We start from the raw sequence: 25,012 nt of genomic DNA on the forward strand, positions 1-25,012 counted from the left end.
TATAGACAATGCTATAGTCAAGACTATAGACAATGCTATAGTCAAGACTATAGACAATGCTATAGTCAAGACTATAGACAATGCTATAGTCAAGACTATAGACAATGCTATAGTCATGACTATAGACAATGCTATAGTCAAGACTATAGACAATGCTCTAGTCAAGACTATAGACAATGCTCTAGTCAAGACTATAGACTACAGACAATGCTTTAGTCATGACCAGGGAAACCGGAAATATGCTCTAAAAAAAGCGTTTTAAGCGCTTTAAATATGCAGTAAAAACTTTAAAATATGCTCTTAAAATTTAAAAAATATGCTCTTAGAAAAACAAACTTTTACAAAATTTTTAACCAAAAAAATTTACTTAAATTTTCAAATAAAAATCGTTGTCTATTGGATCTGAAAACATTTTTATACATAGAAAATGTTCTTTCGACATCAACTGATGTTACAGGAGCAAATTTAAAAGACAATATTTCATTAACGCTTAAGTTTGAATTAGAACTAAAATTTGATATTTAGATGGCGTTATTATTAAAATAGTGCTCATTTTATATTAAAACAATTAAGAGAGCTATATTCGGCTGTGCCGAATCTTATATACCCTTCACCAAATTAATCTTCAAAATAAAAAATTTAAATATTTTTTGGTGAACAAAATTTTTTTTCAGTTTTTTAATTTTTTGAAAAATAAAATTTTCGAATTGTTTTTTTAAATTTTTTTAATTTTATTTAAATTTTTTTTTTTTTTAAATTTTAAAAAAAATATTTTTGTTTTTTAAATTTTTTTTTGGTGAAAAGTCAATTTTTCACTTTTGAATTTTAAACAAAGGAAGTAAAAACCTGTAACACAACTGCGAAAAATAAGTAAGACAAAATTTTGTTTTTGATGAAGTCAAAATATGCTATTAAACAGAAAAATATGCACTAAAAACGCAAAAATATGACATAAATATGCTCTTAAAACAAATATATGCAAAAATATGAATTTAAGGGTAAAATATGCAAAAATATGCACTAACAAATCGATGCCAAAATTCTTAAATAGTTCTGAAACGTATAAATATCTTCTCCATGTGCTCATTATACTCACCAGAAAAAAGATGCATTTGCATATTTTGGTTTCCCTGGTCATGACTATAGACAATGCTATAGTCAAGACTATAGACAATGCTATAATCAAAACGTTAGACAAGACTGTTGACAAAACTATACACAAGACTATAGAAAATATCATTTATCGAGCCTGTAATCAAGACAAAACTATTGACTAGACTTGAAGGCCTAAAGAAGTCAGCTATGCTCGAGTCTAGTGCACTTAAGAACAACATCCTCTGCGTTTTCGGTCTCCTTGCATATTGGACAATTCCATGAATTATCATGGCCACATTAAATAGAAAGCCTCTATATCCCCCGTGACCTGTCAAGAACTGAGTGAGGTGATAGTTAATCTCCCCATATTGTAGCTAAATCCATTTCTTTATTACTGGGACAATCATGTGCTTACATCGATTCTTATCATTATGGCTACTTGCTCTAGATGCATTTCTAAAAGCGTTGAAAGCCACCGCACAGTGGTTTAGAAACATTTTTTTTTTAAACATTTCGGTATCTCTGGAACTATTAGAGATATTGTTACGAAATTTCACGTGGTTGGAGCTAAGGTGTTTTTGGTTACCTCGGTTCTCAAATTTTTCGCCAAAAATCGCCAAAATTCCATTTATGATCCGAATGAGCTGAAATTTTAAATATAAATAGTCCTTGGGAAGATCTACAATCTCTATTATTTGAAGAGATATCCAGGTTTATTGATTAATTTTTTTTTTATTTTCTCGATCTTTTTATGGGTTTTTAGATATGGCGAGCCTACAGAGGGTCGAGATTTATTTGTAACATATCAACTATATTGGCTATAAAATTCTAAATAAAATAAAAATAATTTGCTAACAGTTATCTCGTCCCTATAAAATGTTATGCGTATCCAAAAATGGAACATGTAAAAAGGGCCGTATTTTTTACGTTTTTTTCCAAAAAGCCCGTATATTTTTTATTTTGTAGAAAAAAATATAAAATTTGTATATGATCCAGAAAAATTACTTGATGCAAAAGCGTGTGCAGTAAAATTTGGTTCACTTACGCGAACATGGCACCCCATAGACCTATCCAAACTTGCCTAATTTAAAATAAAAAATTCGGTTTGAGTAACAAATTCTAAAAAGGCAAAGCAGCAATCTACGAAAAAGTTCCATATTTGTATCGCCTTATATGTTTCTTAAATACTTGCAAAGCTTTTTTAATATCACACTGTAAAAAAGGTCACAGTAGGCACTTTTCTAAAAAAAACTCAGTTTTTGGGACACATTTTCCCCGTTTTAGGAATTTTGGTAGTTAGGAATAAAATATGGCAAAAATGCTAATGCCATTGATTTAAGGACATTTGAGTTTATATTGGTTGTAAATTTTGTTATGCTATCTTTAACCGTTATATTATAATTTTTTTAGTTTTTTAATGTGAATGCCGTCCCGAAATTTCTTGTTTAAAATTGGTCATGTTTGGATAGGTCTGCGGGGTGATATGTCTGCTTAAGTGAGCCAAATTTTTCTTTACACGCTTTTTCATTAAGTTGTCTTTCTGAATCATATAAAAATTCTATATAGTCCCGAAGATAATTTTTTTCTACAAAAGAAAAAATATATGGGCTTATTTGGGACAAAACGTAAAAAATATGACCCTTTTTACAAGTTGCAACTTTGGATGGGTATAATTTGTTATAGGGACGAGATAACTGTTATCAAATTGCTTTTATTTTATTTAGAATTTTATAGCCAATATAGCTGTTATTTTAAAAGTAAATTTCGATCCTTCGTAGGCCCGCCATATCTAAAAAACCATAAAAACACCGAGCAACTCTTCAACTAATTGATATAACCGACACATGTAAACATATTTTTTGTAGATCTTCCCAAGGTCAATTTATATTTAAAATTTCAGTTCATTCGGATTATGAATGGAATTTTGGAGATTCTTTTTTTTAATTTAAGATCCGAGGTGACCAAATTTGAGGGGTTGCGCACTGGTCTCCAGTAAGCTGAACAAAGGTATGAAATTTCGTAGCAATATCTTTAATAGTTCCCAAGATACCCAATTATTTAAAAAAAACAAGTAAGAGAGCTATATTCGGCTGTGCCGAATCTTATATACCCTTCACCAAATTATAATTCAAAATAAAAAATTTAAATATTTTTAGGTGAACAAAATTTTTTTTTCATTTCTTTTAAATTTTAAAATTTTTTATATTTTTTTTTAAATTTTAAAACAAATTTTTTTGTTTTATTTGGTGAAAAAAAAAATCGGGTTAATAATTTTTTTTCCCTATTTTGACCAAAATTTTTTTTCACTTTTCATTTTTTGGAAAATTTTTTTTTTTATTTTTTTTTAAATTTTAAAATTTTTTATATTTTTTTTTTAAATTTTAAAACAATTTTTTTTGTTTTTTTTGGTGAAAAAAAAATTCGGGTTAATAATTTTTTTTTTCCGATTTTGACCGATTTTTGTAGGATTGTAGGTCTAACTTACTATGTACGTCGCACAGTGGCTCATTTTCGTTTTTCATCGGCCTAAACTCTGTAACTTTTGAAGCGATAGAGATATTTTAGAAATTTTTTTGAGTTTTTCTCCAGTTTTAATTTCATTAAAATCGGTTCAGCAGTTGTTGCGCAATTTAAGGTTAAAGTTGAACTTTTAATTTTTGTATAGCATTTAGAATGAAAATGCTAATTTTTTGTTTTTTGAATCAGCTATACTTATTAAAAAAGTTATCAGCAGATAAAAACAAGTAAGGAAGTATGTTCGGCCAAGCTATAATTACACTATAATTTATTTTCGTGAATGATTTTCGGAAGAGAGCATTATTTGGGAGTAATTATGGACCTATTGCCATGAAATTAGGTCGTGTGATGTATGTCTATATGGAAGTTATTTCTATTGAATTTTGTGTTTATACCAACAGTTTTAAGAGATTTATGCTCGTTAAAGTGATTTTCGGAAGCGGGTCTTATATGGGAGCTGTGACTAATAATGGGCCGATCGCCATGAAATTAGGTCGTGTGATTTATGTTTATATGAATGTTATTTCTGTTGAATTTTATATTTATACCAACAGTTTTAAGAGATTTATGGTCGTTAAAGTGATTTTCGGAAGCGGGTCTTATATGGGAGCTATGACTAATAATGGACCGATCATCATAAAATTAGGTGACATTAATTCAGTTTATATAAAAATTATTTGGAGCAAAATTGTTGTAGATATATATATATATAAATTAACCATTTACGACCGATAAAGTATAATTTCGGGAGAACATTTGTATGGGTGCTAGGTGAAATAGTGGAACGATTTCAGTAATTTTCAATAGACTTCGTTCTCGTTCCGAAACAAATTTATGTACCAAATTTTATCGCAATATCTTCAAAATTGCGACTTGTACTTTGCGCCAGTCATATGAACAAGTAAAATAAAAATAGAACAAAAATTTGGGAGTAATTTCATTCAAATGAAAAAAGTGTTCAACAAACAGGTAAAAACAGGTCAACAAGTATATATAGGCTTAAAGAGGACACTTTGGACTTTCTCCTGGTAGTAAAATTTGTTTAACCCCTTTTGACCCTAAGCACTTTTATTCCACTGAAATTCAAATTTGGCTAAAATATAGAACCTGAGAAAAAAATTAATAACACATCAGGTATAAACGGTACAATGACAAATCATATCAGCTTTTAAAGACTATTATCCTACCAACATAACAAAAGAAAAATCATTCAATTATCGATAATAGTTTGCGAGTAATGATAATTTACTTCTGATCAAATTTACAAAAATCACATTTTTATAAAATGACATAAAATATTTGACTTTAACAGCACGCCACGCACACAATTAACAATATTTTTATCTAATTTTTTGGCTACCTTAGTTTCAATGTGTTTACTATTGAATGTCATTAAAATTTTTGAAATTGGAGTTAACAAAAAGTTGGACTTTTGGCCGATGAAATTGAGATATCATTAGATATCCATATTGTCTATATTAATGACTTAGTAATCCAGATATAGGTCAAAAATAGGTCAAAATCGAGGTTGTCCTGGTTTTTTCCTCATTTTTCAGCCATTTGTGGACCGATTTTGCTGATTTTAAATAGCAAACTTCTCGAAAGCATGTCTGACAGAATTATTGATGATTTGGATCCCGAAGAAATCAGGGGTCTTCAGAAAATTGATTTCAACAGACAGACAGATAGACAGACATGGCTTAACCTTCTCACGAAGGTGAAGCGTATAAAAAAAAACTTTTCTAAACCACTGTGCACCGGTGGTAAGAGTTGTGGCCAGTGTTGAGGAAAATCTCTTCACCCTATGTTCTTCTCTCTAGTCATCAACGTGTCTTTAACAGATGGACTGATGTGCGAATTGTATGAGTACCCAGAATATATATACTTTTTGCTTCTAAGACCAATACTTTGATATGTTACAAACGGAATAACAAAATCAATAGAGCACCCACCATTTTCGTGGTGGTTATAAACAAAATTCACCATATTACACATACATCCATATAGTTATACAGATGCAATTTGCCAATCAATCTTATCGCTGATGCCAGCCAGCCAGCAAAGAGAATTCTTTGTTTGTTTGTTCTCACAACTTAGTATAATTTTAAATTTGAACGTTACGACACGCGAAACCATGAAAAAAGTATTTAAAACAATTTTATTAATTTACCTAAACATCAGTTCGACTAGTTTGAAATTCGTACAAACAGCCAACATAGATGTTAAGAAACCCTGTGAGGACTTCCATGAATATGTGTGCAGCTCAAACAGCGAAAATGATGTGGAAATTTCACTGAAGTTGGATTTTAAATTGAATAGGAAGCTGTTGGGTTACTTAAACAGGGTAATAGAAAAACGAAAATCATCGTACAGTTATTATCGTGAGTTGGATACATATTTTGATAAAATAATTACTTACTTTGAGGCTTGCACCATTAGAATGCCTTACTTTGGTGACTACTTGTATAATTTCAATAGTTTGAAGGTGAATCAGAATTCTGATATATGGCATTTGTTGGGTATAATACAGTCGTATGGCTTAAATAATGTCATAATTAATCATCACACAACCCGGAATACGGATAACAGCTTAAATATGATCCTAACACCGGTAGATATTGCCAAAGATGAGCCTTTAGATGTCGGCAACAATATGTTGCTGGACATATTATATGCGTTTGGCTATGAAGATGAAGAGGCTGTACAAAACTGGTTTACTACCAGTTCAAAATGGCGAGACGTAGTAAAAAAATATAAAACTTCGTTTAACACAACACGAGAATTTAATTTAAAAACATTTAAATTGAACTATCCAAAGCTGCAGTTGTATCTAAAGAACTTACTGGAAACAGAGCTAGATAATCTATCGGTTATCACGGTGAAAAATCTGGATTATTTTGAGTTTTTAAATAAATACGAATGGACGGTTGAAGAGGAGAAATATTTAATAATTATATTTCTGTACTATTTGTATGGGGATGCTACCAAAGGCTTTGAACCGCTCGATTGTATAAAAGATTTAAGAAATAAATTCGATTTAGGACTAAATTATATATACTATCATGACTTCTTCAAAAGGAGTTCAGTCCCCTACAAGTTAGCGCTTTCTGATATGTACAACAAAATTACAGTTGTAATGACTAAACAGTTTAAAGAGAATCATTTGAATCTGTCTAACAAACAAATAGAATACCTGCTAAACAAATTGCAGGCAGTTAAAATAAATATTGGAAATTTGCCAGATAATTTCAATTTTACGCAAATAAATACATTTTACCAGGATATACCCAAGTTGAGTAGCAGCAATTATTGCAAAAATCATTTAATGTTATTGAAACATCGTTTTCGTAAATCACTGGTCTATACGCAAAACGAAACCTATTCCCTGGGGACTGACAGTAATACGGCTACTACTCCCAGCCTGCCCTTTTATGTGCTTAACAAAAACATGATTGTCATACCGGTGGCCAGTTTACAATTCCCTTTGTACCACTATCAGCTACCGCCTCTGGAACAGCTTTCGGTTTTTGGTTTCATTATGGCCCATGAACTTACACATGCCTTTGATACATGGGGCTTACAATTTGACCATCAAGGCTCCGAATTGTTAACCCCGCCCGATATATTAGAACATGCTAATTTCACGGCTTCAGTTAAGTGTATGCGAGAGCAAGAGCCCACGAAATACATACATGAACGTATTGCTGATCTCTTTGCCGTGCGTGTGGTGTACCGTACCTATTTGGAATATTATGCTGAGGGACGAGAGGAGGATTGGAGCAAAAAATTCTTTGAGAATTTGGCACAATTCTTTTGTGGCGATAATAATCTACAATTTAGTTATCATGACAGTGATCCAGTGCGCTTGCGACAAATTGTTAAGAATTTTCCAGCATTCGCCCGGACCTTTCAATGTCCACAGGACAGTGCCATGAATTTGAAAAGTAAATGTCGGCTATATTAAGTAAAGAAGGCAGCTGCATCAGAACCTGAAATTTGAATGTACATGACGATTTTATTTTAAACTTGAAATATAATAAGTTTAGTTTAAGAATAAATTATGCTATTTTAAATATTTTAATTTTTTTTTTAGCCGAATTTATCCCGTGTCTATAATTAACAAAAAAAAAACTCAAACAGAAGCAGTAACTTAAATAGCACAGGTCATCAGCAAAACAAAAAGGCTTGACTAACCATCATATAGATTTGATGCATCATGGGCAAATTTTTCAATTCTATGAATAGATTTTTTTTAAAAAATTTTTAAGTAAAATTATAAATTTTGTTAGACGTTTCTTCACATAATTAATGATATCTCAGAAAGCTATAGGGCGATATTACTAAAATAAAGAAAACTTGAGATTTATATAAGCTTTAATCCGTTTATATATTGCTTTTCAATCCCTTTTGTAGTTTCGGAGTTATAATTACAATTTTTAGCAAAAAATATATTTTTTATGTGAAAATAGCTAATTTTTTTTATTTAAAAAATTCATTAAAAATCAAAAGCTGCTGAAATTGTTCATGTTTATTATTTGATGTTAAAGTAAAATGTTATGGCAACAAAATGAGATATTTGTCGTTAAAATCGATTAGTTCTTTACGAATTTATTTACAATTAAGTGAATTCGCTCATTTTCACAAAATTGTATGCAAAAAAATTTTTAAATAAAATGATAAATTTTGTTAGACGTTTCTTCACATAATTAATGATATCTCAGAAAGCTTCATTAGTTTCGGAGTTATAATTACAATTTTTAGCAAAAAATATATTTTGTATGTGAAAATAGCAAATTTTTTTGTTTTAAAAAATTCATGAAAAATCGAAAACTGCTGGAATTGTTAATGTTTATTATTTGATGTTAAAGCCAAATGTTATGGCAACAAAATGAGATATTTGTCGTTAAAATCGATTAGTTCTTTACGAATTTATTTACAATTAAGTGAATTCGCTCATTTTCACAAAATTGCATGCAAATGAATGAGCGAATTCACTTAATTGTAAATAAATTCGAAAAGAATCCATTGATTTTTATAGTCGATATATCATTTTCTTCCTATTTCACGTGGCTTCGCGATGAAGACGTTTTTGATTTTTCATGAATTTTTTTTTTAAACAAAAAAATAGCTACTTTCATATAAAAAATAAATGTTTTGCTAAAATTTTTTATTATAACTCCGAAACCACTGAGCGGATGGAAAAGCAATATATATGTGAAAATTTGTGCATAGCATGGGAAAAATGTTTTCGGAATTCAATCAATCGAAAGAACAACATTAACTACTCAATTTTATATATATCAAACAAAAAAGTAATTTTTTGTGAAAATGAGCGAATTCACTTAATTGTGCATAAATTCGAAAAGAATCCATTGCTTTTTAGGTTCTATACCTCATTTTATTCTTATTACATATGGCTTTACGATAAAGTAATAAATCTAAACAATTTCGGACGTTTTTGATTTTTCATGATTTTTTAAAAAAAAATGAAATTGCTATTTTCACACAAAAAATATATTTTTTGCTACAATTTGTTATTATAACTCCGAAACATCTGAGCCGATTGAAACGCTATATATGGGTGGAAATTTATACATAGAATGAGGAAAATTTTTTTGGAATTCAATCAATCGAAAGAACAACATTAGCTACTTAATTTTAAGTATATTAAACAAAAAACTAAAATTTTGTGAAAATGAGCAAATTCACTTAATAGTGAAACAATTCGAAAATAATTTATAGATTTTTTTGGTCGATATCTCGTTTTATTCATATTACATGTGGCTTTGCGATAAAGATATAAATTTGAAAAATTTTCGACGTTTTTGATTTTTCATGATTTTTTTAAAACCAAAAAATTAGCTATTTTCAAGTAAAAAATTTATTTTTTGCTACAATTTGTTATTATAACTCTGAAACTACTAAGCCCATTGAAAAACAATATATAATCGGATTAAATTTTATGTAAATTTAAATTTGTCTTAGTTTATTTTAATAATATTGGACTAATGGTTTTATAGTTATCATTAATTATGTGGAGAAACGTCAAAAAAAAGTTGACAATTTAACCTAAAATTTTGTTAAAAAAAATTAAAAATTTGGACCATATTTGTACTATTGGAAGCTTCATAGCGGTTTAAAAAGCCTCTAAATTTTTTTAAATTTTATTACCCTGTTTAATTCAAGGCTATACCCGATAGTTTGTTTGCTTTACAACCATTTTAAAGTAGATTATGACAATAATTTATCAAGTATAGACACGGGATTTTTTTGGATAAGATTAAGACCAAAAATTCATATTTTATGAAAATATTTCTAGCATAGTTAGCTTGAATTTAAGTTGAAATTGCTGCATGTATGTAAGTTTTATGATACTTTAAGATTAAGCCAATGTTTGTCAAAGCAAGTATAATGAATAAAAGAAAATAACTTTTTAAACTTCAGTAAACAATTAAGCTAATTTTAAAATAACGTATTTACTAAGGTAATTGTTCAATTTTAAACTGCTAATAATAAATTATTTTCTTTTATAGAATTTAATACATGCAAAATCGTTGTTCAAGTAAGGCTTTCCTGGGCGATATTTGTCTTCCATGCCAGAATCACCACCGATTTCAAAGAAAAATATGCAATATTTTTGAAGGGCGGAGTTTTAAAGTGGCATCTTTTTGAATCTAATTGAGATACTGACTTAATTTTTTTTTATAAAACCAAAAATTGACTTAACTAACAAAAAGTTAGATAGGAATTAATGTGGATCAAATTGTTCCTAATATTTGTAATCCTATTAAGCAAGCCGGCCAGTCCAACAGAGGAATGCTATGTTCATTAAACCAAGATTTCGATTGCTTAGAAACATGGATTGCAGAATTATCTTGTTGGAATATGCAATCTTCATCCATTTTTTCATCCATGAATGAGAGAAGAGCATCTTCCAACAGTTCGTTATAAATCGCACTATTCATTTTTGTCGGAACAAAACATATTTTCGACTTTCCAATTGCAGAAAATGCTGCCCAGACCATAACGCTGCCACCACCGAAATTACGTTTTGACATCCGAACATCCTTTGATCTTAAATCGTGCCAATAGCATGAGCATGAGTCAGAGAAAATTACTTATTTCCACTCATCTGTCCATTTCATATATTTCGCATCACACTTTCCGAACGATCGATTTTACGTCCAATTTCTCTATTGCAACGTCCTTGGTCGTGAACAACTTTAACTTGAATCTTTTCTTGATCGGACAAATAAGTTGCCTTGGTCATCATTAAAAGTGATGAAATTTATTGATTCAAATAGAAAAAGTTGCAGTAAATTGAGATGTTACTATTAGAAACGTACCTTAGGACCATATATACTTGTAGTTTCCCACTCACTTGGGTCCATATAAGCTTTATTTCATGTTTCTAGGTTCATTGGTGACGAAATTACAAAAAGTACCATTAGAAATAAAATAAAAAGTACCAAAAGTCTCCCCTAGAATTCTCACTCACTTAGGACCATGTATGCTTAATTTCATGTTTCTAAGTCCATTGTAATAGAAAATTCAAAAAGTACCATTAGAAGAATGAAAAAGTACCTATAGTTCAGTTCTCACATTTTGGTACCTAAATATAATCCCTTAATTCTAACACTAACTTCACTCAGATACATATCAGCTAACTTTAATGTCGATAAGTGAAATAATTTAAAATATTTAAAAGGTACCATTAGGAGAAAAGTACCAATTTCCCTTTTCCTCCTTGAACACCCCTCAAGTTTGAAATTTAAAAATATTTCATTTTGCAAAAGTTGTTTATGCTACAGACATGTCTACAATCGATTGAAATCTGTGTTAATGTGTCCAATAATAAATATGTTTTAAAAAAAGTACCTAACTGTTTACCCGGATTTGGCCTAAAATACACCATGGCACTTGAGTTCCAAATAACAAGCTTTTAGTTTATTTTTGTATGAATCCAGGAACCAATGTTAAAAGAATTATCAAAATCGGCTTAATAATTTGCAATAAAATGTATTTTCCCGATTTTATACCCTTTTTGGTACGTTTTTTATTCCCATTGCGGTGGTAAAATATTATTAAAATAATTTTCTGTATCGTGGTGGTAGCTCTATGTCAAATTATAGAAAAACATATTTTATGAAAAAGTACCAAAAATAAACACAATTTTTATCACTTAAGGGTTCGAATTTCCAAAAAGTACCATACTTATATTTTTTATTTTTTGATAAGTAAAGAATACGATTTAAATTTTGTTTCTATGTTTATTGGTTTAAAAGATACATAGGGTACCAAAATACAGTTTTTACCCGTTTTCTCCCCTAAAAGGTTCGAATTTCGAAAAAGTACGAAACACCTGTCAGCTTATTTTTTAAATGGAGTAACATTTAATTTCATGTTTTTTTTGTATCTTTATTAGTTTTGAAGATAAAAGATTAATGGATTTACCCGTTTTTACCCTTTCGTTCGAATTTCCAAAAATCCCTTCTTATTGGATCCTTTTGGGGCAGGAGGAACCCACAGTTAAAATTTCATGATTCTAGCTTCAGTCGTTTGGGCTGTGGGATGATGAATCAGTCAGTCAGTCAGTCAGTCAGTAACGTTACTCTTTTATATATATAGATTGTAGTCAGCCAAGTGATGAGACATTAGTGACAATTATTTTCTATAAGGGATACATTGACTACTTGCTTAACTGCTGGGTGGTGTACTTGATACTTATACATATATTTATACCCTACACCACCATAGTGGGGAGGGTATTATGCGTTTGTGCAGATGTTTGTAACGCCCAAAAATATTAGTCTATCACCCACCTTAAAGTATACCGATCGACTTAGAATCACTTTCTGAGTCGATTAAACGATGTCCGTCCGTCCGTCCGCCTGGTCGGATGGCTGGCTGTCCATGTAAACCTTGTGCGTGGAGTACAGATCGCAATTTTGAAGATATTTCGATGAAATTTTATACATATTATTTTTACGGCTCAAGGACCAAGCCTATTGAAACTGGCTTATATCGGTCCATTATTTCACCTAGCCCCCATACAAATGTCCTCCCGAAATTGGACTTTATCGGTCATAAATGTTTAATTTATATATGTATCTTCACAAATTCCGCTCCAAATAAGTTTTATATACACAAAATTCATGTCACCAAATTTTGTTACGATCGGTCCATAATTAGTCATAGCTCCCATATAGACCCGCTTCCGAAAATCACTTTAACGTGCATAAATCGCTTAAAAATGTTGGTAAACACACAAAATTCAACATAGTTAACTTTAATATAGACATAAATCACACGACCTAATTTCATGGTGATCGGTCCATAATTGGACCGTGTTAGACCCACTTCCGAAAATCACTCAAAAATATAAATTATTGAAATTTTTAAAAGAAAAATGTTTTTGCTCTTTTACTTAGTGTAGGGTATTATATGGTCGGGCTTGACCGACCATACTTTCTTACTTGTTATATGTATGTATATTTTCCCAATCACTCTTATCGCTGATGCTAGCCAGCAGAGAGAGCAATCCATATCCGTTTGTTTTCACACAATAGTACAATTTTAAATTTTAACGTTTCGACACGCGAAAACATGAAGAAAGTATTTAAAAGAATTTTATTAATTTACCTAAACATCAGCTTGACAACTTTAAAAAGCGTGGAAACAGCCAACAGAGATGTCAAGAAACCCTGTGAGGATTTCTTTGAATATGCTTGCAGCAATTACAGTTTGGAAATTTCACAAAAATTAGAACATCAGGTGAATGAGAATCTGTTAAGTCATCTGACTTCGGTAATGCAAGAGAAGCCACCAGGCATGATAACATTTTATGAAAAAATAATAACTTATTTTGAGGCTTGCAATAATAAACCAGCGAATTGTATTACTGAATACATCGTTCCATTCGTACAATTGTTGGCAGATAAAACTTATAATTTCTGGCCTTTGTTGGGCAAAATGCAGTCGTATGGCTTCAATAATGTCATACTAAATCATCATATAACAAGGAACATGGATAATACATTAAATATTCATCTGTCATCTGTAGATTTAGTAAAAGATGAACCTTTAGATTCTGATAACATTATGTTGCTTAAGGTATTTGACAACAAGCAGGAAATGCAAACATGGCTTAATATCAATTTAAAATGGCAAGACATAGCAACAGAATATAATCAAGCGAAATACAAGGCAATACCGAAAAAAAATTTCCAAAAAAATAAACTGAAATTTGATATAGGGCTGCATTCATATCTTGAGAACTTATTGCAAGCAGATATAGATAATGTCTCAGTTATCACTATAGATGAGAAGTATTATGAGTTTTTAATTGAGACATATTCCAGTCTTGAAGAGCGGAAGCAGATTTGCGAATATTTAGTTATAAAATTTCTATACTATTTGGAGCGGGATGCTGCAAAAGACATTGAACCTGTGGAGTGTGTAAAAGATTTAAGAAATAAATTCGATTTAGGCATAAATTATATATATTATAAACAATTTTTTCAATGGAATGAAAATATATATACGTTGCTGGTTCTTAACATGTTCGATCATATTAAAGATGTCATGTCTGAAGAGTTTAAATTAAATCATTTGCAACTCTCTGACAAACAAATAGAATTCTTGCTAAACAAATTGCAAGCACTTAGAATAAATATTGGAAATATGCCACATAATTTCCATTTTACACAAATAAATCAATTTTACCAGGATATACCCGAGTTGAGCAGCAGCAATTATTGCAAAAATCATTTAATGTTATTGAAACATAGATTTCGTAAATCACTGGTCTATACGCAAAATCTAACCTATTCCCTAGAGACTGACACTACTATGGCTACAACTACAAGCCTGCCATTTTATGTGCCTAAAAAAAACATGATTGTCATACCGTTCGGCAGTTTCCAATTGCCCTTGTTCCACTACCAGCAAACGTCTCTGCAACAGCTTTCTCTTTTTGGTTTTGTTATGACCCATGAATTTGCTCATGCATTTGATACAGTGGGCTTAAACTTTAACCACCAAGGCTCCGAATTGATTCATCCATCTGATATACTAAAACATGCTAATTTTACGGCTTCAGTAAAGTGTATGCAGGACCAAAATCCCTCGGAAAACATACATGAACGTATTGCTGATCTCTTTGCCGTGCGTGTGGTGTATCGTATTTATTCGGAATATTATGCCAAGCCACAGGAGAAAGATTGGAGCAAAGAATTCTTTGAGCATATGGCACAATTCTTTTGTGGCAATAATAATGTACGATATATTGCTCATGACAGCGATCCAATACGCTTGCGACTAATTCTTAAGAATTTTTCACCATTCGCCCGGGCCTTTGCATGTCCAGCTGTCAGTGCCATGATTTCCACAAGGACATGTCGACTTTATTAAGTGAAGGCGACATGAATAAGGCGTAATAACTTCAGTTTAACCTTTAACTGTCGAGGTGAAATTTTGTGACATAGTTAATGACGTGGTAGTAAATTTTACACCTCTTAATTTTACTAAAAAAAAAATTAGTTAAAATATTTTTTTATAATTATTTGCTTTTTAAAAATAAGCTACTACATTTTTAATTACAAAAAATAAAGAAAAACAACAAATATTTTTATTTTGTATACTTTATTTCACAAACTTTTTTTTAGTATAATAAAAACCATATATCAAAAACTTATAAAAGCAAGTAAGAGAGCTATAATATTTTTAGGTAAACAAACTTAAATTTTTTTTTTTTAAATTGTTTTTTAATTTTTTTTAAAAGAAGTTTTTTTCCAAATTTTTTTCAATTTTTTCATATTAATGACTTAGTAATCCATATATAGATCAAAAATTGGTCAAAAATCGAGGTTGTCCCGATTTTTTGCTCATATCTCCGTTATTTATGGACCGATTTAGCTGATTTTAAATAGCAAACTTCTCGAAAGCATTATTGAAAATCTGGATCCCGAAGATATCTGGGGTCTTCAGAAAATTGATTTCAACTAACAGACAGACAGACAGACAGACAGACAGACAGACAGACAGACAGACAGACAGACAGACAGACAGACAGACAGACAGACAGACAGACAGACAGACAGACAGACAGACAGACAGACAGACAGACAGACAGACAGACAGACAGACAGACAGACAGACAGACAGACAGACAGACAGACAGACAGACAGACAGACAGACAGACAGACAGACAGACAGACAGACAGACAGACAGACAGACAGACAGACAGACAGACAGACAGACAGACAGACAGACAGACAGACAGACAGACAGACAGACAGACAGACAGACAGACAGACAGACAGACAGACAGACAGACAGACAGACAGACAGACAGACAGACAGACAGACAGACAGACAGACAGACAGACAGACAGACAGACATACAGACAGACAGACAGACAGACAGACATACAGACAGACAGACAGACAGACAGACAGACAGACAGACAGACAGACAGACAGACAGACAGACAGACAGACAGACAGACAGACAGACAGACAGACAGACAGACAGACATACAGACAGACAGACAGACAGACAGACAGACAGACAGACAGACAGACAGACAGACAGACAGACAGACAGACAGACAGACAGACAGACAGACAGACAGACAGACAGACAGACAGACAGACAGACAGACAGACAGACAGACAGACAGACAGACAGACAGACAGACAGACAGACATACAGACAGACAGACATACATACAGACAGACAGACAGACAGACAGACAGACAGACAGACAGACAGACAGACAGACAGACAGACAGACAGACAGACATACAGACAGACAGACAGACAGACAGACAGACAGACAGACAGACAGACAGACAGACAGACAGACAGACAGACAGACAGACAGACAGACAGACAGACAGACAGACAGACAGACAGACAGACAGACAGACAGACAGACAGACAGACAGACAGACAGACAGACAGACAGACAGACAGACAGACAGACAGACAGACAGACAGACAGACAGACAGACAGACAGACAGACAGACAGACAGACAGACAGACAGACAGACAGACAGACAGACAGACAGACAGACAGACAGACAGACAGACAGACAGACAGACAGACAGACAGACAGACAGACAGACAGACAGACAGACAGACAGACAGACAGACAGATAGACAGACAGACAGACAGACAGACAGACAGACAGACAGACAGACAGACAGACAGACAGACAGACAGACAGACAGACAGACAGACAGACAGACAGACAGACAGACAGACAGACAGACAGACAGACAGACAGACAGACAGACAGACAGACAGACAGACAGACAGACAGACAGACAGACAGACAGACAGACAGACAGACAGACAGACAGACAGACAGACAGACAGACAGACAGACAGACAGACAGACAGACAGACAGACAGACAGACAGACAGACAGACAGACAGACAGACAGACAGACAGACAGACAGACAGACAGACAGACAGACAGACAGACAGACAGACAGACAGACAGACAGACAGACAGACAGACAGACAGACAGACAGACAGACAGACAGACAGACAGACAGACAGACAGACAGACAGACAGACAGACAGACAGACAGACAGACAGACAGACAGACAGACAGACAGACAGACAGACAGACAGACAGACAGACAGACAGACAGACAGACAGACAGACAGACAGACAGACAGACAGACAGACAGACAGACAGACAGACAGACAGACAGACAGACAGACAGACAGACAGACAGACAGACAGACAGACAGACAGACAGACAGACAGACAGACAGACAGACAGACAGACAGACAGACAGACAGACAGACAGACAGACAGACAGACAGACAGACAGACAGACAGACAGACAGACAGACAGACAGACAGACAGACAGACAGACAGACAGACAGACAGACAGACAGACAGACAGACAGACAGACAGACAGACAGACAGACAGACAGACAGACAGACAGACAGACAGACAGACAGACAGACAGACAGACAGACAGACAGACAGACAGACAGACAGACAGACAGACAGACAGACAGACAGACAGACAGACAGACAGACAGACAGACAGACAGACAGACAGACAGACAGACAGACAGACAGACAGACAGACAGACAGACAGACAGACAGACAGACAGACAGACAGACAGACAGACAGACAGACAGACAGACAGACAGACAGACAGACAGACAGACAGACAGACAGACAGACAGACAGACAGACAGACAGACAGACAGACAGACAGACAGACAGACAGACAGACAGACAGACAGACAGACAGACAGACAGACAGACAGACAGACAGACAGACAGACAGACAGACAGACAGACAGACAGACAGACAGACAGACAGACAGACAGACAGACAGACATACATACAGACAGACAGACAGACAGACAGACAGACAGACAGACAGACAGACAGACAGACAGACAGACAGACAGACAGACAGACAGACATACAGACATACAGACAGACAGACAGACAGACAGACAGACAGACAGACAGACAGACAGACAGACAGACAGACAGACAGACAGACAGACAGACAGACAGACAGACAGACAGACAGACAGACAGACAGACAGACAGACAGACAGACAGACAGACAGACAGACAGACAGACAGACAGACAGACAGACAGACAGACAGACAGACAGACAGACAGACAGACAGACAGACAGACAGACAGACAGACAGACAGACAGACAGACAGACAGACAGACAGACAGACAGACAGACAGACAGACAGACAGACAGACAGACAGACAGACAGACAGACAGACAGACAGACAGACAGACAGACAGACAGACAGACAGACAGACAGACAGACAGACAGACAGACAGACAGACAGACAGACAGACAGATAGACAGACAGACAGACAGACAGACAGACAGACAGACAGACAGACATACAGACAGACAGACAGACAGACAGACAGACAGACAGACAGACAGACAGACAGACAGACAGACAGACAGACAGACAGACAGACAGACAGACAGACAGACAGACAGACAGACAGACAGACAGACAGACAGACAGACAGACAGACAGACAGACAGACAGACAGACAGACAGACAGACAGACAGACAGACAGACAGACAGACAGACAGACAGACAGACAGACAGACAGACAGACAGACAGACAGACAGACAGACAGACAGACAGACAGACAGACAGACAGACAGACAGACAGACAGACAGACAGACAGACAGACAGACAGACAGACAGACAGACAGACAGACAGACAGACAGACAGACAGACAGACAGACAGACAGACAGACAGACAGACAGACAGACAGACAGACAGACAGACAGACAGACAGACAGACAGACAGACAGACAGACAGACAGACAGACAGACAGACAGACAGACAGACAGACAGACAGACAGACAGACAGACAGACAGACAGACAGACAGACAGACAGACAGACAGACAGACAGACAGACAGACAGACAGACAGACAGACAGACAGACAGACAGACAGACAGACAGACAGACAGACAGACAGACAGACAGACAGACAGACAGACAGACAGACAGACAGACAGACAGACAGACAGACAGACAGACAGACAGACAGACAGACAGACAGACAGACAGACAGACAGACAGACAGACAGACAGACAGACAGACAGACAGACAGACAGACAGACAGACAGACAGACAGACAGACAGACAGACAGACAGACAGACAGACAGACAGACAGACAGACAGACAGACAGACAGACAGACAGACAGACAGACAGACAGACAGACAGACAGACAGACAGACAGACAGACAGACAGACAGACAGACAGACAGACAGACAGACAGACAGACAGACAGACAGACAGACAGACAGACAGACAGACAGACAGACAGACAGACAGACAGACAGACAGACAGACAGACAGACAGACAGACAGACAGACAGACAGACAGACAGACAGACAGACAGACAGACAGACAGACAGACAGACAGACAGACAGACAGACAGACAGACAGACAGACAGACAGACAGACAGACAGACAGACAGACAGACAGACAGACAGACAGACAGACAGACAGACAGACAGACAGACAGACAGACAGACAGACAGACAGACAGACAGACAGACAGACAGACAGACAGACAGACAGACAGACAGACAGACAGACAGACAGACAGACAGACAGACAGACAGACAGACAGACAGACAGACAGACAGACAGACAGACAGACAGACAGACAGACAGACAGACAGACAGACAGACAGACAGACAGACAGACAGACAGACAGACAGACAGACAGACAGACAGACAGACAGACAGACAGACAGACAGACAGACAGACAGACAGACAGACAGACAGACAGACAGACAGACAGATGTGACAAATGTGATAAAATCATTTGTCATTTGCAAACTTTTTTGAAAAGTCTGAAAAATAATGTAAGAGTTGACACAACAAATATCCAAACTAATAATTGTATGAACATATTACGTTACTGTTGATGTGAGGTATATAGGTATATTTTTATACCCTACACCACCATAGTGGGGAGGGTATTATGCGTTTGTGCAGATGTTTGTAACGCCCAAAAATATTAGTCTAACACCCACCTTAAAGTATACCGATCGACTTAGAATCACTTTCTGAGTCGATTAAACGATGTCCGTCCGTCTGGTTGGCTGGCTGACTGGCTGGCTGGCTGGCCATACAAATGTCCCCTCGAAATTGGACTTTATCAGTCATAAATGTTTAATTTATCAATGTATCTACAAAAAAATGTACATTTGCAAAATATTGTTAGTGAAAAATTAAGAAATTATTCTAAAAAAACTGAAACACAAAATTGTCTTCCAAATATTTATCAGTAAAAGGACACTTTAAAGCTATTTTGGCCAAATATTTAACAATATTTTTTCGGTAGACTCTTAGCTATATTATTGTCATATATAGTTAAGTGGTGTCACCAAGTCTGAATTAGCTGTGGGCTCACTGATTTTTAGAATCTTTGGAGGCCCATAAAAAAAAATGGGTCACCAAAATGAACAAACTAAGTACAGAGTTTGACTATCCTTTGGTAGAAACGAACTTATTCTGTCATGCTCGTGTGTTTTTCCAAAAGTCTTCATTTGTTGCATAGTGTAATGAATGGCTTAAATCGAGACATATTTTACAAGCAAACCTATTTCATTCCATTTAATCGTTTTCCTCTTACTTGAAATATATATTGCAAATATACACAGCTAAAAGTGTGATTCGTTAGGAAAAAAAGGCATTTTACTACAAATTATTTTCTAACCTTGATAGAGAGTTGTTAAAAGTTTTATTAATTTAAACAATTTTACTAGCTTATTTGAATAATACAATTTATTATGTAAATCTTAAATAAACAAAAACAAATTTTATTAATATAGTCGACATTTAGTTTTCGGATGCATGGCAGCGCCTTCCGAACAACCAAAGGCATCTGCGAAAGGTTGAAAATTCATCACAATCTGCTGCAGACGTATGGCATCTGAATCGTGGTCAATGAATTTCAAATTTTTTTTGCCACAAAAAAACCGAGCCAAGATCACAAAGAATTTTTTACTCCAATCATCATCCCCTTTCCTAGCATAATATTCCGAATAAGTACGATACACCACACGCACGGCAAAGAGATCAGCAATACGTTCGTCTATTTCATCGGTAGGCTCTTGTTGTTGCATACACTCCAATGCATTCGAGAAATTTGCATGAGCCGTTATGTTTAAAGAGGTGGGCAGGAGAAAGCCCTGGTGATCGTAATTTAAACCGGTGGTTTCAAATGCATGTGTTAGTTCGTGGGCCAAAACAAAACCGAAAAGTGACAATTGTTCAAGAGCACCCTGGGTGTACTGAAATAAAGGCAACTGCAAACTGCCAAACGGTATGATGACCATATTTTGTTGAGGCACATAATATGGTGAGGACACACCACCCATACGATTGTCACTCACTATGAAATGGCTTTGATTTTGGGCATACGACAGTGATTTACGAAAACGATGTTTTAGCATTAGTAAATGATTTTTATAATAATTGAATTTTTCCAAATTTGGTATGTCCTGGTAAAAGGCTTGTACCACTATAGAGTCACGCACATTAGGTAAATTTCCTATATTTATTTGAATGTTTCCCAGTTTATTTTGTAAATAATTCAGTTGCTGGTCACTGAGATTCAAATGATTCTCGTTAAAATATTTCAGCATAACATCTTTGATGTATTTTTCCATCTCAAACACAGCTTGTTCAAATTTGTTTGCTTTCTTTCTATAAAAAAAGTGTCTATAGATGTGGTAATTTACGGCCAGATCAAATTTATGTCTTAAATCTTTTATACAAGAGAGGGGTGTAAATTCAGCCGTACTATCCACCGCCAAATAAAACAGAAATTTCATCATTAAATAATTGCACAAATGTTCCAGCTCCTCAGCAGACCACATGATTTTATTAAGCTGCTCAAAATATTCAGGAGTTTCGAAAGTGATAGTTGAAAGCTCCAAACTGATATTGGAATGCTCCAGTAACTTTTCTATATATGATTTTAAATTAAGACGGGGATAGTAGTCTGTCAATTCTTCCCAAGTTATGGTTATAGACTGAGTTGAATCAGCATAATTTTCCATTATCTCTTGCAATTTGAAATCGGTTTCATTTAGTTGCTGTATAATCACATCAGTGTCTTGGATGCCCAAAGCCATTAACAAAACCTTTAAAATGTTGCTGTTGGGCAAACTACCGCCATCTTCTGCTAAGACCGGTGCCAGCCAGATACTTAGAGTTCCGTTCTTATTCCTTATGACTTGTTGAGTTACTATGATATCATTTACACCATAAGACTGCATTTCACCCAATAGCGACCAATAATCAAAATGTTTATTCTGCTCCAACCACTCTTCCTTGGGATACAACAATGGCCAATTCAAATTGCTATTTGGTTTAAGTTCATCGAAATATTTTCTTAAATTTCTTTGTCTCTCCGTGTTGCAAGACTCCAAATATATGCCCATTTTATCACGATATGTTTGATTGTCACTATAAATGTAATTATGAAATAAAGTGCTGAGGTAAGCCGATAACTTCTTATTCAATTCATAATCCAATTGTTGTGTAATTTCACTGTAATTGGGATCAGTATTCTGCTGTGCATAGTTGCTGCAGGCATATTCATAAAAGTCCTCACAAGGTCCCTTTGGGACCCCAGCAGTTTCTTCAGCTGTCCGATTTGTTTGCACGAAATTCTGGTAATTTATTAATATTATAATTAAAATTGTTTTAAACGTTTTCATATTTACGTATGCCTTCAACGTGCAAATTAAAAATACTACTAATTATTCTGTGAAATAAAAACAATTTGCTGTATTTCTAGATGTTGTATGGGGTCAGCGATAAGAATAGATGAGCATCTACAATAGAGAATAAATAAATGTAGTAAATTCCAAATACACTAAATTCCAAAGAACTAGGTTTACAGACACAGAGAAAACAGATTCGTAATAGCAACCGAATGGTTCTACCTTAGTGACCGAATTTGGTTGCTTCAATTGAAATTCTTGTTTATCAAGTGACTTTCTGCAATACATTCGGTTGCTACTACGAATTTGTTTTCTCTGTGTAGACAAACTTTTCATGAATTTACTATTTAGAGAAAAATCGAAAGATCAAGTTTTTTTTTTTTGTTGGGAAGAAATTTCTATAAAATCTCTGTTAAGGGCAAATATTCTTTAGATTTAATAATGTAGAATATTTTGATGTGTTATATTTTGGAGAAAAGTTAAATAAATTCTATATTATAGAAAAGGTTTTGATAAATCTAGTATTTATAGAAAGATTTCGATAAAGTTTATATTGTTTTGAGAGTTTTCGATAAATTAGCAATTTAGAAAAATATTTTAATCAATTTTGTATTTATAAGAAAATTTCTATAAAATCTCTTTTTTTTTGGAAGAAAATTACAACTACTTTTCGAATTGCAAGACATTTTCTATAAAATCTCTATTAAGGGCAATAGATTTTATAATGTCGAATATCTCTATCAAGGGAATATTTTCAGCATTTCATCAGATTTTATAAAGATCAGTCCATAATTAGTCATAGCTCCTATATAAGGCCCACTTCCGAAAATAATTTTAACGAGTATAGATTTCTTAAAAATTTTGGTATTCAAATAAAATTCAAAACAAATAAGTTTCATGTATACAGAAGACATGCCACATAATTTTATGGCGATTGGTCCATGACACAGGGCAATAAAATCGAAACAATTTTAGAGGTTTTTTAAACCACTACACAATTTTGATTTATCATGGTTATCTAAGCACAAAAATGGTAAAATTTTTGAATTCTTTCTAAAATTGTTAATTTTTTTAGATGTTTCTCCTCATAATTTATGATAACTCAAAAAGGTTTAGTCCTATATTATTGGATTAAACTTGGAAAAGTTCAGATTTACATAACCTTTAATCTGTTTATATATTGCGTTTTAATCATAACTAGCATAACCCGGTGCACTTCGCTACCCCTACCCAAGTAAAATTAAAAAAATATGAATGATTTCTGATACATACTAACTACGTACAATGGTACGAAAATAACACATGCAAAATATAACTAACTAATTTGGTATGGGAGATACCACTCCACTGTTCTGATCCCACCCATTTTTAAATCTGTTGTGTAAAAAAATAACTCATATCAAGCTTTACTTTAACTTTCCTTTATAAGCTTAGCTAAACTTTACGCTTAGCTAAACTTCGTACAGGGATCAGGAATAAATTCGTTGTTAGATAACCTCCGTAGAATGGTAATAAATTGATTGATACAGAGTTTAAATATTTTTAGAATTATAGTTCTCGAGATATTCAAAATTAATTATTTACATTGTGCCACGACAACTACTGCAATCCCGACCATTTACAGACAATCTCTGTAAAATATGCGGACAAAGTTTGAATAACCTTGCAATTATTACCTTGTATGGAAGGTGACTCATCTCCTTTTCCGACCCCTCCCATTTTGGTTCCCCAGATATTCGAAATCAATATTTACTCTGTATGAGAGGTGCTACACCCTCTAATCTAATTCCGTCTATATTCAGATAAACTCCGCACAGTAATAAGAAATTAATTCGAAAAAAATGTAAACACTTTTACAATTATAGTTACACAGATATTCGAAATTAATTATTTACTTTGTATAGGGCCACGCCCACTATTCGAATCACGAACAATTTCAGCGAAACTATGCAAAATTATAAAAGAGCCATTTAGACTAAGTTTGGAGAATCTTGCAATTATAGTTCACAAAATATTTATAAATAACTATTTAATTTGTATGGGAGAAACTCACCATTTGTTCCAACCCGTCCC

The 25,012-nt window shown here is 34.1% G+C and overlaps 3 protein-coding genes across 3 annotated transcripts in view; 2 read left to right on the forward strand and 1 right to left on the reverse strand.

The window, feature by feature from the left end:
- Positions 1 to 25,012, forward strand: part of DIP-epsilon (Dpr-interacting protein epsilon) — a 353,851-nt gene that overhangs the window by 295,863 nt on the left and 32,976 nt on the right. The gene's annotated exons all lie outside the window — the stretch shown is intronic.
- LOC135951614 (membrane metallo-endopeptidase-like 1) lies at positions 5,734 to 7,685 on the forward strand. Its single transcript, XM_065501296.1, has one exon. The coding sequence runs from the start codon at positions 5,747 to 5,749 to the stop codon at positions 7,574 to 7,576; it is 1,830 nt and encodes a 609-aa protein (XP_065357368.1). The 5' UTR covers positions 5,734 to 5,746; the 3' UTR covers positions 7,577 to 7,685.
- LOC135951609 (endothelin-converting enzyme 1-like) lies at positions 20,911 to 22,988 on the reverse strand. The gene has a single exon (XM_065501292.1). It carries the CDS (start codon positions 22,931 to 22,933, stop codon positions 21,029 to 21,031), a length of 1,905 nt encoding a protein of 634 aa, XP_065357364.1. The 5' UTR covers positions 22,934 to 22,988; the 3' UTR covers positions 20,911 to 21,028.

Source organism: Calliphora vicina, chromosome 2 (genome assembly GCF_958450345.1).
Source record: "Calliphora vicina chromosome 2, idCalVici1.1, whole genome shotgun sequence".
In the NCBI taxonomy this organism is placed as follows: domain Eukaryota; kingdom Metazoa; phylum Arthropoda; class Insecta; order Diptera; family Calliphoridae; genus Calliphora; species Calliphora vicina.

What these genes read in the sequence shown, in the direction of transcription:
- LOC135951614 (XM_065501296.1), top strand. Translation starts at nt 5,747, where the DNA reads ATGAAAAAAGTATTTAAAACAATTTTATTAATTTACCTAAACATCAGT.
- LOC135951609 (XM_065501292.1), bottom strand. Translation starts at nt 22,933, where the DNA reads ATGAAAACGTTTAAAACAATTTTAATTATAATATTAATAAATTACCAG.